This window comes from Physeter macrocephalus, chromosome 12 (assembly GCF_002837175.3).
Source record: "Physeter macrocephalus isolate SW-GA chromosome 12, ASM283717v5, whole genome shotgun sequence".
Lineage (NCBI taxonomy): Eukaryota > Metazoa > Chordata > Mammalia > Artiodactyla > Physeteridae > Physeter > Physeter macrocephalus.
Window position 1 is genome coordinate 83,203,858 of NC_041225.1, and position 16,821 is coordinate 83,220,678.

The window sequence follows — 16,821 nt, forward strand, 5'->3', positions numbered from 1 at the left end:
TCTAGAGACTGTCATACAGAGTGAAGTAAGTCAGAAAGAGAAAAACAAATATCGTATATTAACGCACATATGTGGAACCTAGAAAAATGGTAGGTTTGCAGGGCAGAAATTGAGACACAGATGTAGAGAACAAACGTACGGACACCAAGGGGGGAAAGTGGTGGGTGGTGGTGGGGGGGGTATGATGAATTGGGCGATTGGGATTGACATGTATACACTGATGTGTATAAAATGGATGACTAATAAGAACCTTCTGTATAAAAAATATACTATTCAAGTCATCCAATGAAAATAAATAAATAATTTTTTTAAAAAGTATTTTATGGTATTTGATCAGATGAAGTCATGTGAAGTGACAACTAAAGTTACTTTTGTGATTTTCTTGGGATTTTGAAAGCCAGTAAGCTCATGTGCTGAGCTGCTTGCTACCAGGAGCTTTTTAGCGGATGAAAGTGGATTCTGTTTAAAATTTAGTTTACCTAATTGTACCGATTATAATCTTTAAAAATCATGTAATATATCTTATAGAGAATGCAATTAAACAGTTTTAGGGGTGACTATTTAAGTGACTCAACAGGTAGTATTTTTATTAAGTACGTTAGACTTCAAGCCTCACTTCTTATAGTAAACTGTTTGGAACCGTTCCTGAGATTATTCACTAATGACTGACAGTTGAAATATCATTGATTCTTCCTGCTGCTAGAGACTTCTGTAGTCATTTTAATCATAGACTGTTAGAACTGTTAGGTAGTTATCTGCACCCATGGACCTTGGAGTCTAGTGGTGGTTTATCAGATGAGTATCTTTGAACTGATAGGGACTGGTTCCAATAGTTCAAGCAGAAAGGTGGGGTGGGATAAGACATTACTGAGACTGTAGTAAACAAAAGAGCATTTTTGAGTAGGTCTCAATGATTGGATCAAAGATTGTATGTATAGGGTGAAGATTTTGGTGTATGAATGTGAGAGACGAGGTTGCAAACCACTGTAGATTTATGAAGAGCCTTCACTGCTATGCTTTGCTTATATTGGAGAAGCATCAGAGGCCTTATGTAGGGAAATGTAAAAAAATAACTTAGGAAGCAGTGAGGTAAAGGAAATCAGGGAGACTTGATGTGATGTTAGCACAAGCAAGAAATGCAAGCAGTGGGTAAGAGCTTGAACTAGGGCAGTGACTGCAAATGCTAAAGAGAGATGGACTCGGGATACTTCAGAGGTAAATGATCTGGGGCTTGACATTTGAATGGAATGAAAGAATGTTGTAGATGTTCAATAAAAGTTTGTGGATATTTTGGTGTGTTTTAATATATAATCTAAACTAAATCAGAATATCTTGTATTTATGCTTGAAATACCCTATTCTTTTTCCATAGAAATAGACATTTTAAGAAATAAAAACAAATGAAAAATAAATTATAATGCAATCTACCTAACTTAACATTATTTGCTTCATGTTTTATAACAATATTCTAGACTTGTTTATATCTTACTTAGTTTATATTCCATAAATGATTAAGATATTTAAAATGGAAGTAACTATATTTAATAAAAATTTTAACCAAGTTTCCCAATGAAAAGAAAATTTTTGAGGGGTAAAAAGAAAAAAAAATACTGATGCATTTCTAGAATTTCAAAATACATTAAAAAGAGGACTATTATAAGCTTCCTTAATTTTTCCATAATGAATATTTTTTACAGTAGGAACAGAAGTTTTTACCTACTGAATTTATACTCATTTCTAGTCTGTTCAAACTCAGGGTGAATAAAACACATCTTAACACCTTTAGATATATTAAATGGCTGGGATCAGAAAAGGTTTTGTTGTGTGAAAATTTAGTTGTATCTCAAGATACTTTAATGAAGTATAAATAGAAAAACTGAGAATGCTTGGCATATGTCCAATCTCAAGGTGACATTTACCTTGCTATAAATGGAGAGATGGTTGATGTCTCTAGAAAAAAATGTCATTTAAACTGATGAAGTAGACAGATGAATGGGTGGTAGGGGGAGTTGCTCTATGTAAAATTCTTTTAAAAAACTGAAGATCTGCATTAATGTGGATTGCTTTGGTATATGCTAAAGCTTATTAAAAGACCCAATGGTTTAGATGACAAGAAGGCTATTCTGGAGATGGCTAAACTCAGCTTGATTTTAGTTAGAATTTTTAAGATGCCTTTCAATCGGTATTAATTATGGAGGCAACTCTAATTATCTTTGCTAACATGAGGTAATCAGTGGAAACATAATTCAAAATAGGGGCTATTGTAATAGTTTTGACATTGAGATATATTTACCTCTTGCGATTTGAATATGGATGATGATCTTCAGAGGGGAATTTCATTTAAACCAAATAAGAAGATTCCTCTGTGAGGAGTAAAGAAAAAAGGTATGTTGTTTGCTTGAGATATTTGATCAAGAATTTCCTTCCCATAGTTTCTCATTTTTTAATCATAGTAAGAAATTATTAGGGGAAAATAAGCAGAAGAGAATTTTCAAGGGATTAGTGAATTTTGGATATCAAAATTGGGGGACTCAGTTTCCATACTGATAATTATTTTTCATGTTTCTCTTTCCAATGTCCAGTCATCTCTCAAACAAAATAGAAGTATCTTTTAACCAATTGATAACTTTGCTTTTTTCTTTGATTCCTAGAGAAATGAGAGATATATTACAACTATTTTTTTATGTTTAGATAATAATTATGATACTTAGAAGTGCCAGATTTATTAGACTTTTAAGTGTAAGTTTATACTTAGAATTGTTTTGACACAAATTTTGAATCAGTTTGTATTTAGTTGTATTTTTGTCATGATTTTGAGTTACTACATCACTGTATTCTTTTTCTTTAATTTGTTAGATACATACAAATCCATGCTTTTATCAGTCTTCTGAGAAAAGCCAGCTCTTACCATTGAAGACAAATCTATGGCACTGGTTGAATCCTGGAGATAGTTTCTCTTTATTAGTTGACAAATACATTTTCCGTGTTTTGTCTACACATTCTGAAATGGAAGTGGAATGTACTTTAAGGTAAGATTGCCTGATGAAATGCAATTAAGTAATGGTTTTTGTAATCTAATTCCTCAGTCATCCACAAAAGCTTCAGTAAAAACCACTCTAGAATTCAACTATATTGGCGATAGGTCTTACATGGTGAGAGAGAGAGAGAGAGAGAGAGAGAGTGAGTGTGTGTGTTTGTGTGTGTGTGTGTGTGTGTGTGTGTGTGTGTGTGTGTTTTTCTAGAAAACATTTGATTTTGGAAACTTATGCCTCAATAGTCATTGCTTCCATATGTTGTATCTTTTACCATTGTGTTTAGAATATATTTTGCATCTAACAATAACCAGGATAGTTAATTTGAAACTGACTACATTTTCTTAATCTTTTTTTTTTTAGTTTTTAAAATTTTCTTAAGGTATTAACCTCTGTTTTAGATTATACTTGTATAACTCTTGTTTCTTATAAGAATAACAGAAAATATAGAATAGGGAAACGGATGAAATGAGTTTACAATAAATAGCTGATGTAAAATTGAAATTAATGCACTAGTTTTGTTGAGGCAGTCATTAGCAGATTATTCGCCTTTGTTTTAGCTTTTAAATTATAGAATACTTAAACTGGACTTATAGAAGTAGATGGACAAAATTATATAGAATGTGTTCTTTGCACTGGTATTAAATTTAAAAGTCAATAAAAATACAATATCTAGGAAAATCTTCAAGTGTTTTGAAATTAAACAACACATACCTAGGTAACCTCTGGATCCAAGAGAAATCACAAGGGCAATTGGAAAACATTTTGAACAGAATAATACTGAAAACATAACAAAAACATTTGTGAAATATATCTAAAGTCCTTTGAGGGAAATTTATATTAAATGCCTATATTAGAAGAGAAGAAAGAGGTAAAACTGATGCCCTTTGCTTCTATTTTAAGAAGATAGACAAACAGGAGTAAATTAATCCCAAAATAGACAGAAAAAAGGAAACAATAAGAAGAATAGGACTAGAAATCAACGAAATAGAACATAGACAAGTAACAAAGAAGATCAACAAAGCCTAAAGTTAATTTTCTGAAAAGACTAATAAAATTGATAAAATTGTCAAGGCTTATCAAGAAAAAAAAGCTGGAAAACACAAATTATCAATATCAGGAATGGAAGAGGCAATACACTACTGATCCTGCAGACCTTAAAAGAATAATAAAGAAATAAATATTTAAAACTTTATGCCAGTAAAACTGATAGCCTAAATGAGTGGATGCATTCCTTGAAAAATGCAATTTACCGAAACTGATACAGGAAGAAATAGAAAATCTGATGAATCCTATGTCCATTAAAGAAATTGAGTTCCCAATTTAAGAATTTCCTGCAAGGAACTTCACTAGTGATTTCTCTTAAACTTACAAGGTACAAATAATACCAATATTATACTTTTTTCTCCAAAATAGAAGAGAGTACACTCCCCACTCATTTTATGAAGCTTCCATAATCCTGATACCAAAATCAGACAAGAACATTACAAGAAAAGTAAATACAAACCCACATTCCTTATAACAAAATATTTAGAAGTCAAAACCAGCAATGTGTGAAATAGATTTTAATACACTATGACCAAGTGAAATTTGTCTGAGAAATGCAAGGTGAATTTATCATATATATAAAAAAAAATCAATCAGTGAAATTCACTATAACAGATTAAAGAACTGTCATTCCAGTAGATGCCTAAAAGTGACTGTGACAAAAATTTAATACCTGTTAAAAAAACCTTAGAGAAAACTAGGAAAAGAAGGAAATTTCCTCTTATAAAAAAATACTTCGAGCTTCCCTGGTGATGCAGTGGTTGAGAGTCCGCCTGCCGATGCAGGGGACACGGGTTCGTGCCCCAGTCCAGGAGGATCCCACATGCTGCGAAGCGGCTGGGCCCGTGAGCCATGGCCTTTTGGCCTGCACGTCCGGAGCCTGTGCTCCGCAATGGGAGAGGCCAGAGCAGTGAGAGGCCCACGTACTGCCAAAAACAAACAAACAAACAAAAAACAAAAAACAAAAAAAACCAAATACTTAATAGTGAGGTATTGAAAAGTTCTCTCCCTACAGTTGGGAACAAAACAAAGATATCCATTTGCACAACTTCTATTCCATGTTTACTGGAGGTCCTAGCCAGTCCAGTAAAGCAAGAAAAAGAAATAAAGTGCATCATACTGGAAAGAAAGAAGCAAAACTGTCTTTATTTGCAGATGACATGATTGTCTATTTAGAAAATCCTGAGGAAGAAAGGCACAAAACAATACCTACTGTATAGTTACATTTATATTACATTCTATTATAAGAAAACTAATTTATACTGACAGGGGGCCAAAATCTATCAATGTTTATTTCTGGCAGATTGACTAGGAAGGGGGGCCACAAGGGACCTTTTTGGGGGTGATGGATATATTCTCTGTCTTTTTAAAAATTATAGTTGAGGGCTTCCCTGGTGGCGCAGTGGTTGGGAGTCCACCTGCCGATGCAGGGGACACGGGTTCGTGCCCCGGTCCGGGAGGATCCCACATGACGTGAAGCGGCTGGGTCCGTGACCCATGGCCTCTGGGCCTGCGCATCCGGAGCCTGTGCTCTGCAACTGGAGAGGCCACAACAGTGAGAGGCCCGCATACCCAAAAAGAAAAAAAAAAAAAAGTTATAGTTGATTTATAATATTATATTAGTTTCAGGTGTACAGCATAGTGATTCAGTATTTTTATAGATTATACTCCATTTAAAGTTATTACTGAGAGATGGCTGTAATTCCCTGTGCTGTACAATATATCCTTTCGCTTATCCATTTTATTCACAGTAGTTTTTATCTCTTAATCCTGTAACACTATCTTGCCCAACCTCCCTTCCCTCTCCCTACTGGTATCCACTAGTTTGTTTTCTATATCTGTGAGTCTCTTTCTGTTTTGCTATATACATTCATTTGTTGTATTTTTTAGATTCCACATATAAGTGATAACGTACAGTATTTGTCTTTCCCTGTCTGACTTATTTCACTAACATAAAACTCTCTAGGTCCCTGCATATTGTTGCAAATGGCAGAATTTTATTCTTTTTTATGAATGAGTAATATTCCATTGTGTGTGTGTGTGTGTGTGTGTGTGTGTGTGTGTGTATACACATGTATCTTTGTATAACAACAGGCCATTCATCTGTTGATGGACACTTGGGCTGCTTCCATATCCTGGCTGTTGTAAATAGTGCTGCTATGAACATTAGGGTGCATGTATCTTTTCGAATTAGTGTTTTTGTTTTTCTCGGATACGTAGCCAGGAGTGGAATTGCTGGATCATATGGTAGTTCTATTTTTAGTTTTTTGAGGAACCTCTGTAGTGTTTTCCATAGTGGCTGCACCAATTTATATTCTTAAACAGTGCACAAGGGTTCCCTTTTCTCCACATCCTCACCAACACTTGTTATTTGTACACTTTTTGATGATAGCCATTCTGACAGGTGTGAAGTGATATCTCATGGTGTTTTGATTTGCATTTCTCTAATAATTAGTGATGTTAAGCAACTTTTCATGTTCCTGTTAGTAATCTGTATGTTTTCTTTGGAAAAATGCCTATTTAGATCTTCTGCCCACATTTTGATCAGGTTGTTTGGCACATGGCTACACGGAGTTGCAAGGAAAGCTGGGCAATGTAATCTCCAGCTGGGTGGATAGCCATTGTTAAAGGTGCTTATAGATCAGTGCCATTACAACTTTGCTGTCTGTTATGCAAATAATGTCCACTTAGCCTCTGATGGTTAAATGCTAACCACCTGGCCTTGACAATGCTAGAATGCTGTCATCTCCATTGATGCTAAAGATCCTTGTTCTTGGCAGCCTCTCCTACCATCAACATTGACTTATAGAGGCAGTTACCATTGAGCTCTTCAACACTGCCTCACTAGTGTGTACCTTATAGCTTAGTGTTCTGGGCCCTTCTGGGGAACATGGTCAGGTTGGGGATTCTCCAGTCTCATGTAATAAGTCCATTTTAGCATGCCCACCTCTTAGAGCCTATTGGCCCCCTTTTCAGTATCATGCCAGGGCATTCTCTATTTCTACCCTATTTACTGTAAACGTATTCTTTTTCCAAGCATGAACAAGCCATTTCAGCTGTATATTAGGACTGGCTTTAGGTGTCCTTGCCAGTACCTTAAATCCTAGGTTGCAGGACAGTGTTTTTTATCCAGTTTTATTCTCCATCCCCTGTTTTAGCATCTTCAAGATTTATTCTTGGGCATGCTCTTCTGGTTTCTGTCAGTACATATTAGCCAGGTCCTGTAGCTCTTTAGTAAATATTTGCTTTCCTGTTGAAGTAGGGACAGTAGTTTTCTAGTCAGGTAATGATGAGTTGACCTTGGTTATTGGAATAGAAGCCACGAGGGGTGGGAGGGCAGGTCTGGAGGAAGGCAGGTATCATCATGACAGGTATACCATTAGGAGGCAGCTGCCTGGTCTCCAGACAAAGAAAGGCTACTATCCTCTAGCAAGGGGGAGTGAACCATGTCTTAGACTGTGGAAGTATTGAAATATATTTTAGACATTGTTTGATACCATTGGGATTCTCATATTTTAGAACTAGCTCCATTTTGCAGTGTCTACCTCATAAAAACACCGTTGTACTGTTGTATAAGATTTACATGTATGAACTTTTTAATCTTCACAGCCTTCTTTATAAGGAATAGGTACTGTTAAAATCCCTATATTACAGATTAGGAAACTGAGACACAGAAGGTTTGAGACTTGCCCAAGGTCTCATAGCTTATATGTGGCAGAGAATTCAAGCACAAGCTGACTAGGACTATAGCTCTTACTGACTTCCCTGACTGTACAAGAAAACTTACTATAGCGGTCATTCTAATAGTGAAGACACTTGGAGAGTGGCCAAATAAATTTGGTGTAGTTTGAAAATGGAGTGAAAGTAAATGAACTAGAGAGAGCTCCAGGTTAAAATGTGGATAAATCTCCACAGTGTAATGTTGAGGAAAAAAACAAACAAAAAGGTTACAAATATATAAAGCATACACCGTTTGTATATAGATATATATTACATATTATACCTGTGTATTATGGATTATTTGGATTACTTCGTGAATAATATATGTATTATGTGTGTGTGTATATATATATATATATACACACAAGTAATGGATATATACATAACAGTAGTAAAAGTATAAGGACATGCATGTGAATAATAAAATCAGAATAATTTTCCTTCAAAGAAGCGATGAGAGGGAGAGGAACAAGATTGAGGCTGGACACAGAGGAAGTTTTGATTGTATTTATAATTAATCTGGAGCAAATATGACAAAATGTTTCTATTTGGGTGGTGGATACAGAAGTATTTATATTAATAGATAGGTAGATAGAATACGTATATTCTCTCTATATTTCTACATGTTGAAATATTTTTAAATTTGAATAAGAACAGAAAAGAAAACCTATGTGCTTTGTGTCAGTTGTAAGGACCCCTGATATCATTGTAAATCTTTTCTTCCAACCAGTTATGAATTTAAGAAAGAGATTTGAACAACAAAACAACAGTACAAAAGCTTGTCATTTCTTTAGGTTCTCACTTCACTCATGTCAACATGCTTTTCATGTAGTGTTTAGATTCTGTATAATGAATCCCATTCATAATGAACTCAATGAGAGCATATGGGTCTATACATATCAGCTCTAGTGTGTTCATTTTTCACTCTTTTCTGTATATGTTTCTATGAAATTATTCTGTGAGAAGTACTAAAATCCATACTTTTTTGAGAAGTCAAAGTAAGAGAAAGCCAAAAAAAAGTTTTAGATTTTAGCTAATTAAATTTTGACATATTTCATATAGAAGGACCAACATTAATTTTGCATTCCTATTGCTTCCCCAGTAGTGGGTGCTTAGCAGGCATTGGTTTCTTGAATACATGAATGAAATATTGTATAACATTTTCTTTATCTGAATTTCACTGCTGATAAGGAAGTATAACATTCTTTCTCTAGAGGGATTATTTTCTTTAAAACACTGTTGAGGAAAGGAAAGTAAATCTTTTGACCAAATTACATTTTTCTTTCAAATTGTTAAAGTTCTTAATACTTAGATTCCATATAAATAGCTAATTTTAATCACTTCAATTTTGGACGGGGCAAAACAATACAATGTTGATGAAAATGCCATTGTAATATGAAAGCGTGCATGTTTACAATTCATTATAATTATTTTAAAACTTACTTTTAGATCCAGCTCATACATATTAGCAGTATATTTTGTATTAAAGACAAAATATATAACTTATATTTAAATATAACTTGGAATATATTTTTAAGAGTTAAGAATAACTTAATTGCCAAAACAATCTTTAAAAAGAAGAAAAGAATTGGAAGATTCACACTTTGTAAATTTCAAAACCTGCTACAAAGCTACAGTAATCAAGACAGTGTAGTACTGGTGTGAAGAAAGACATACAGGTCAGTGGAATACAGTTGAGGGTCCAGATATAAACCCTTACACTATGGCCAATTAATTTTCGACAAGAGTGCCAAAACATTTAAATGGAGAAAAGAGTAGTCTTCTCAATAAGTGGTGCTAGGACAAATGCAAAAGAATGAAGTTAGACTCCTACCTCACAACCTAGAAAAAATAAACTTAAAATGGACCAGAGACCTAATATAAGAGCTAAAACTATGAAATGCTTAGAAAAAAACACAAGTATAAATTTTTGTGATCTTGGATTAGGCAATGATTTCTTAGATATAAGAACAAAAGCACAAGCAAACAAAATAGATAAATTGGACTTCATCACAGTTAAAAACTTCTGTGCTTCTAAGGATACCATCAAGGAAGTGAAAAGACAACCCACAGAAGGAGAGAAAACATTTGCAAGTCGTATATCTGATAGGGGACTTCTATCTAGAATATGTAAAGAACTTTTACAGCACAGTAATAAAAAGACAACTCAGTTTTAAAATGCATACTAAATTTGAGTAGACATTTCTTCAGGGAAAATACCCGACTGGCCAATAAGCACATGAAAAGATGCTCAACATGAAATGCAAATCAGAGCCACAATGAGATACCATTTTTCATTCAGTAGGATAGCTGTGGTAAAAAAAAAGACATAATAACAAGTGTTGGTGAGGTTGTGGAGAGATTGGAACTCTTATGCTTTGGTAGGGGGTTGTAAAGTGTTGCTGCCTCTTTGGAACACATTCTGGCAGTTCCTCAAAATTTTAAATGTAGAATTACATGTGACACAGCAATTCCACTCCTAGGAATGTACCCAAAAGAATTGGAAACATCTGTATACAAACAACTTGTATGATTCCATCTATATGAAGTGTCAGAAAATATAAATCTCTAGAGACAGAAAGTAGATTAGCAGTTGCCGGGGCTGGAGAAGAGAATGGGAAGTGACTGCTGATGCATATGGGATTTCTTTTTGAGGTGATGAATATGTTCCAAAATTAGATATTGGTGGTCATTGTACAACTTTGGAATATACTAAAACTACTGAATTTTATACTTTAACAGCATGAATTTCATGATTATGTGAATTATGTCTTGATAGCTATTACCAAAGAAAAGGGTAACTCATTTACCTTTGTTATATTGTATTTAGATTAAATTCCAAGTTTTTATTTTTTAACAACTCTGGTTACACTGTATTATAAATCTGTGATAGTTGATTGCTTGAGGAAGTATTTGAAGATAATATAAGAATATGTCCATATCACAGTGACAATATTTATATTTAAATAAATGTATAATAGAATATTTTGCACTTTGACCTATTTGAAACTAAATGTTGGAATTTTGTTCTGGGATAGGATTTTTTTTGTTGTTATATTTATTCTTGGTAAATATTAATAAAAATTCCCTATGGCTATAGGATGTGTGTGTATTATTCTTGAATTTATGCCAGAATAGAAAAACTAGAAATGGAATGGATGATGTTACTTAATTTATAACACTGTAAGTTGTAAAAAGCCATTGCATTTCTCTGGAGTGTTTCTTAATATTTTTCAAATTAAATATTAAGAAAATTTGAGGAAAAGAATCAGAATTTAGAAGCACACCTGTGTGTTGTGAGTAAAATGGATTTGAATATTGTGATGGGAGTGCAATTTCATGCAATCATACATTTTCAACTCTGAGTCCCCAGTGCCTGGCACACTGTCTGACACACCCTAGGTATTTAAAAAATATTTATTGAATGAACAAAAACAGTGGTGTTGCAGGGAAATTTAGTCTAAGTTTTCTCTTTTGACTGATTCCTGCCATGAATTCGAGTCTGCCTTTGAAGGAGCTTATTCCTATAAGATACACTAAAACAAACAAAACAAGCCATTAATTATTCTTTTCTCAGCTAGACAAATTTTTTAACATTAGTGTTTACTGAGGAACATTTTACGAATAGTAAAATTCACACCTTTTAAATGTATAATTCAATGCACTTTGACAAATTTGTGTAGTCATGTAAGTACCACCACAGTGAGATACAGAACATTTTCGTTTCCCCAGAAAATTCCCTTCTGCCTCTTTGTGGTCATTCCCCTCCCCCACCCACTGTTTCTGGCAACTTCTGATCTGATTTCTGTCCTTGTAGCTTTACCTCTTCAGAATGACATATACATGGATTCATACGAAATGTACTTTTTGTGTCTGGCTTCTTTCACTTAGCAAACTGCCTTTGAGATTCATCCAAGTTGATGTACATATCATACTTTTTCCTTTTTATTTCTGAGTGGTATTTCCATCTATATTTTCAAATTTTCAAAAAGATAAGTCTGTTGGATCATCTCTATGCATACATGAAGAATAATGATCCAGAACTTCGGATGATCTTACCACACGTTGCAGCAAGTAGGAGGTAATTGGTTCTGCTAGTATGTTCCACATGTGACCATGGATGCTCCTGTGTCAGACTACAAGTTTGGGGAGATTTCACAAGTGGCTGCGCTGTCCAGGACCCCAGTAGCAGCTGTGTGTGAACTTGACCTCAGGATTTTATTTCTTTTTTCTTCAAGAGCCTAACTAGCTTAGCTGATGTTCTTACAGTTTGCATTTTCTTTTTGGATACTTGGAGGCGATCTTAACTTTTATGGACAATCTGAACAAATACTATGTAGTAAGTAAATAACTCTTAAGCCTTCATAGAGATGGCCACTGCCCATCTTGTAAGTAGCTGTGGTTTCTAGGCCCATGTTTTGGAAAGATTAATGTATTTTATGCTGATAGAGTGGGCAGAAGATGAATAACATATTCTAGTCTATATATTTTATTCTAGCATACTATAATCTGCTTTTTTGTCTTCCTAAGTCTGAGAAAAGTAGCATAACCCATTAGTTAGATGTACTTGGGAGAATCACATAATGGCATGGTAGGCAATAGAAAGGTTTTAAATTTAAGTGATTAATAAATGAATTTCAATTGTTATTTCATAGAAACAGTCAAATACTTGATGAAGATGATATATTGAATGAAACACCCAAATCTTCCTCGATTGATTTGCCTGAAGAGACACCTGGTGCCCCACAGCTGGAAAGAAGCACAGAAATAAGAAAGACCCAGACCGCTGCAAATAGTGTGGTAAGAAATTTAAGATCTCATCCATTTATAACATGTTCCTTAAGGAAAGAAAAGACAACTGGTATTAGACATAGCATGACAAAATTTCTAGCATTGATCTGCTTTTGCTGTTTTTTGGGTTTTTTTGCGGTACGCGGACCTCTCACTGTTGTGGCCTCTCCCGTTGCGGAGCACAGGCTCCGGACGCGCAGGCTCAGCGGCCATGGCTCATGGGCCCAGCCGCTCTGCGGCATGTGGGATCTTCCTGGACCGGGGCACAAACCTGTGTCCCCTGCATCGGCAGGTGGACTCTCAACCACTGTGCCACCAGGGAAGCCCTGCTTTTGCTGTTTTTAAGTTAAGCTCTAGAGAATATCACACTAGACCAACACTTCAACTAATAGAGATATTGAATTTCTTTCTTTGAGAACTTTGAGCAACTCAGTCCACAGTTGCAGATGGATTTTTTTAATGGTAGTTTTCTGCAAAGTAAATAATTTTTATGGTTTTATTAAGGATGCAGGATTATTTTTAGCAATTAATATATAGGTGCCTTTTTAGTCTTTCCTAGATGAAAGTAGAGACTTGAGTAAGCAACAGCCAAACCCTTCCCAGAGGAAAAGAATCCTTCCAGCGTGGATGTTAACAGAAAATCTAAGTGATCAGAACCTTTCAGTACCAGTCATCAGTGGAGGTAGGTTTTGTTTCAAGAAAATATTTAACAGAATTTGAAAGTTTTTCTGAACAAATGAAGACAGAATAGCAGTTATGTAAGTGTATGACTTAGCCTAACATTTCTTTAGATGTGTTCATGAAGTCTAATTTTAAACATGAACTATTATTTTATGCCATTTATCAAACACCATTCTGCTAATTATTATGATTATGATTATTTTTTAGTGGCCTAAGGACTAAAGGACTTGTTTTCCTGCTGACAGTTGGCTGGAGCTCACTCTGCTTCTAGAGGGCATTTTTCTGTTCTTGCACTTCATTTTCAAGGCCAGCATAGCACAACAGACCTTTCTCCAGCTTTGCGTCTCTCTAATTTCCCCTCGGTGGCCAGCTGAGAAAACTCTGCTCTAAAGGATTTGTTGATTAGATCAGGCCCATGTACATAATCTCACATTTAATTAACCCAAGATAAACTGATTTGTAACCTTAAAAATAGGTGCAACATGTATTTTGCCATATAACCTAACATAATCATGGGCATAATATCTCATCATATTCACAGTCCTAGGGATTAGGGCAGGAAATCTTGGGGAGGGTTCGTTTTAGAATTCTGCCAACCACAGTAATGTCTGTACTTATCCACTCTCTTAATACATCATCATTTAAGAATTATCTTATTATTGAACATTTATTCACTGTCCCAGATTGCAGTGTCATTAATAAGTGTGATTAAAAACTGTGAATATCTTAGAAGTCTACTCTTATTATTACTATGGTATAAATTGTAGAAAGGAAATCAGTTTATCAAAAAGTGTAAATATTAAAGGATCACGATATATGTTGCTAAAGCACTCCCTTTATACTACAGTGGGAAAAAAAACTTACGAAAAATTGTTTCCTGGTCAACTCTAGGTTTCACCCATTACAATATGTGCCATTTACATATGTAAAAAAAATAGAAAAATACTATTCATTTTAATACTGAAAGCAATACAGACCACTTATTAAAGTAGGTTTTCAAACAGACCTGTTGGGGTCATGTCTAAGATAAAAGATAAAACACAGTAAGAGTGTTTAAAATTAATTTAATTAAACAAAAAACTACAGGCACACAATGATATGTGCTGAAGGAGTCAAAGAAGATGAGACCAGTGTCCTAGCGTAGTTCACTGTTATAGCAGATACCACAATGATTTATGTCATCTGCTGGGTATTCCCATTGATTCAAGATTATTAAAATGTTTGCTACATTGTATTATTCAGTCTGCATTTTATTTGCAACTTTTCAGTCATCTCAGGTTTAGTTTCTATTGGCTACTTATTTTCCTTTATATGGGTCACATTTTCTTGTTTATGCTGTTGGATGTTATGAATGATAGAGTATAGAGACTTTGATTTTATATCCCTTTGAATAAATATTTTTATTTATTTTTATTTTTATTCTAATAGGCAATTAACTGGGCCTAATAGGAAATTTACTTCCTGTTTTCTTAATGGGCATTTAATTCAGGCCCTAAACTCTGTTTCCTCTGTGTGGACAGCAGCTGCAGTCTCTGCGCATGTAGTTTAGCAACCAGCCAGGGATTTGGGTCAGTTTTAAATGTAGATTTTGGTTCTTGGCTCTCTAAGCCTTTCTTCCTTCTAGAACATTGTCTTTAACTTTCTACCTACTCTGTTAGCCTTAAGCTCAGCCCTCTGACCACTTAAGCCAGTAAGGCTGCAGCTTTCTGTCACCTGCAAATTGGGGGATGCCCTCAGGAAAAAAGCCACAAATTGATAAACCTCACAGACCGTAGTTAATTTTTCAAGGTCCGACTCTTCATTTCTGCCTTTTTGGTTACTCTCTAGTGCTTTCAAATAGTTGTTTTTTAAAAAAAAATACTTTGTCTAAAATTTGTAATGGTTTTGTTTGGGATGATCAGTTCAGTCAATCTGCCTTTTTACCTTGAACATTGTCTTTTATAAATTAACAGCACAATTGACAGCACAATTGACAGCACAATATATGTTAGTTGAATGTTCCGACGCCTACTATTTCTCATTTTCAGCGTAGTTGTCATAGAAGTCTTCTAAAGTTTTTGATCAAATATGTTGTGTACAGAATATTCCTTATTTAATGCTAATTTAGATTGTAGTAGGATCAGAGCGATCTTGTGGCAAAAATAGCTTATATATCATGTGGTGAGGGAGATGTGATTTAATCTAGAGAATTTTCATATTTAAATCTAAGATTTCCTGCTAAGTGTTTTATTCCAGGACAGTGGTTTTCAATTCCCCACCCCCCATCATTACATGTGTAATATATTTTTATCAGTAACATTTCTCATTAAGTGTGGTTCTTCTCAGTTTGCAGGAAGGGAATGGGGGATGGTAGTGGAGAGGGGGCAGCGCTTTCCCTCAGTAGAACCTTTTCTCTAATATAGAAAGAATATTATTTGACCAAAAATTGGACCAGTGTGAACTACCTCCTTGCAAACAAGTTCTTTTCTTTCAGAGTTATTTTGTAATGTATCTGCTTCTGTACTACCATTATTACATTACTTATAATCGTCTAAAATATATTTGCTTCAAATTATAAATTTGAAGCAAATATCCCTTAATTTTCACTTGATAAATGCACCATATAAAATAAGAAGCACTTTTTTGGGTACCTCACCTTGAAAATACAAATGAGAGTAATTTGGCATTGATTTGGACTGGAATATTATATAGTACATAATATACTTAAAATGCTAAAGCTTCAAAATAAGATAAAAAAGTCTTTGCATTCAAGCATGTCTTATAAATTCAGACTTTGGGGGAATACTTAAAAAAGCAAAGTTAGGTTACTTAACTCCTTTAAAGACAGAAAGATTTAGAAGTAAAGGACAGTTTCATACTTGAATCCAGCTAATTAAAAGTTGGAATAATTTGACTTTTTCTGCTGTGTAGTTTTTATTATTGTTATTCTGTTTGTTTAAGTAATATATCATCCAGGTCAATAGACCAATGCTAATGATTTTGAAAAATCAATTTCCAAGATGCATTTTAGGCTCATTTAGATGTAGGATACTTTCTTACATCTTTTGCAGCTTTAGTACTCTATTGTGTTCATTGATCTTTATTTAGACTATCTGAAACCATCTTGATATTTTGGAACCATGTGTGACATTAATTACAGCACAAACAATAATGTTAATTGATATTAACTAACTTATCTAACATCATAATAAATGCCAGAGCTATAATTGAGACCTAGTTCTGTCTGACTCTAAAGCCCATGCTCTGAACCATATCACTATACCTGGATGGCCACCCAAATTTACCGTCTGTATGCTTTGGGGGTTTGGTTTGGTTTGGTTTTTGCTTTTTATTTTATTAATATGCCCTTGCTTTCTCCCCTAGATCTTTTCTCAGTTTAACTGTTAGTTTAATTCTTATATGTACATGAATGTTTGCTGTGATCAGGCTATCCTTTCTGTCTTTCAACCAGTATACTTCTAATTTATTTACTTTTCTGGGTCCCCAGGTACTAGCCCTTAGATGTTATCATGAGTTTCTCAGGCCTGGGCTAAAATTTTTCCATGTCCCTT

The 16,821-nt window shown here is 34.5% G+C and overlaps 1 protein-coding gene across 6 annotated transcripts in view; it reads left to right on the forward strand.

The window, feature by feature from the left end:
- APLF (aprataxin and PNKP like factor) overlaps window positions 1-16,821 on the forward strand; it is a 91,980-nt gene that overhangs the window by 30,273 nt on the left and 44,886 nt on the right. For all 6 annotated transcript variants that reach the window (XR_003682486.2, XM_007126724.4, XM_055089215.1 and 3 more), the window contains exons 3-5: window positions 2,856-3,028; window positions 12,454-12,598; window positions 13,139-13,271. Coding sequence is in view for 5 of the 6 variants with exons in the window: in XM_007126724.4 (XP_007126786.2) it covers window positions 2,856-3,028; window positions 12,454-12,598; window positions 13,139-13,271 (451 nt within the window). In the remaining variant the exon portion in view is untranslated. The remainder of the gene's footprint in view (window positions 1-2,855; window positions 3,029-12,453; window positions 12,599-13,138; window positions 13,272-16,821) is intronic.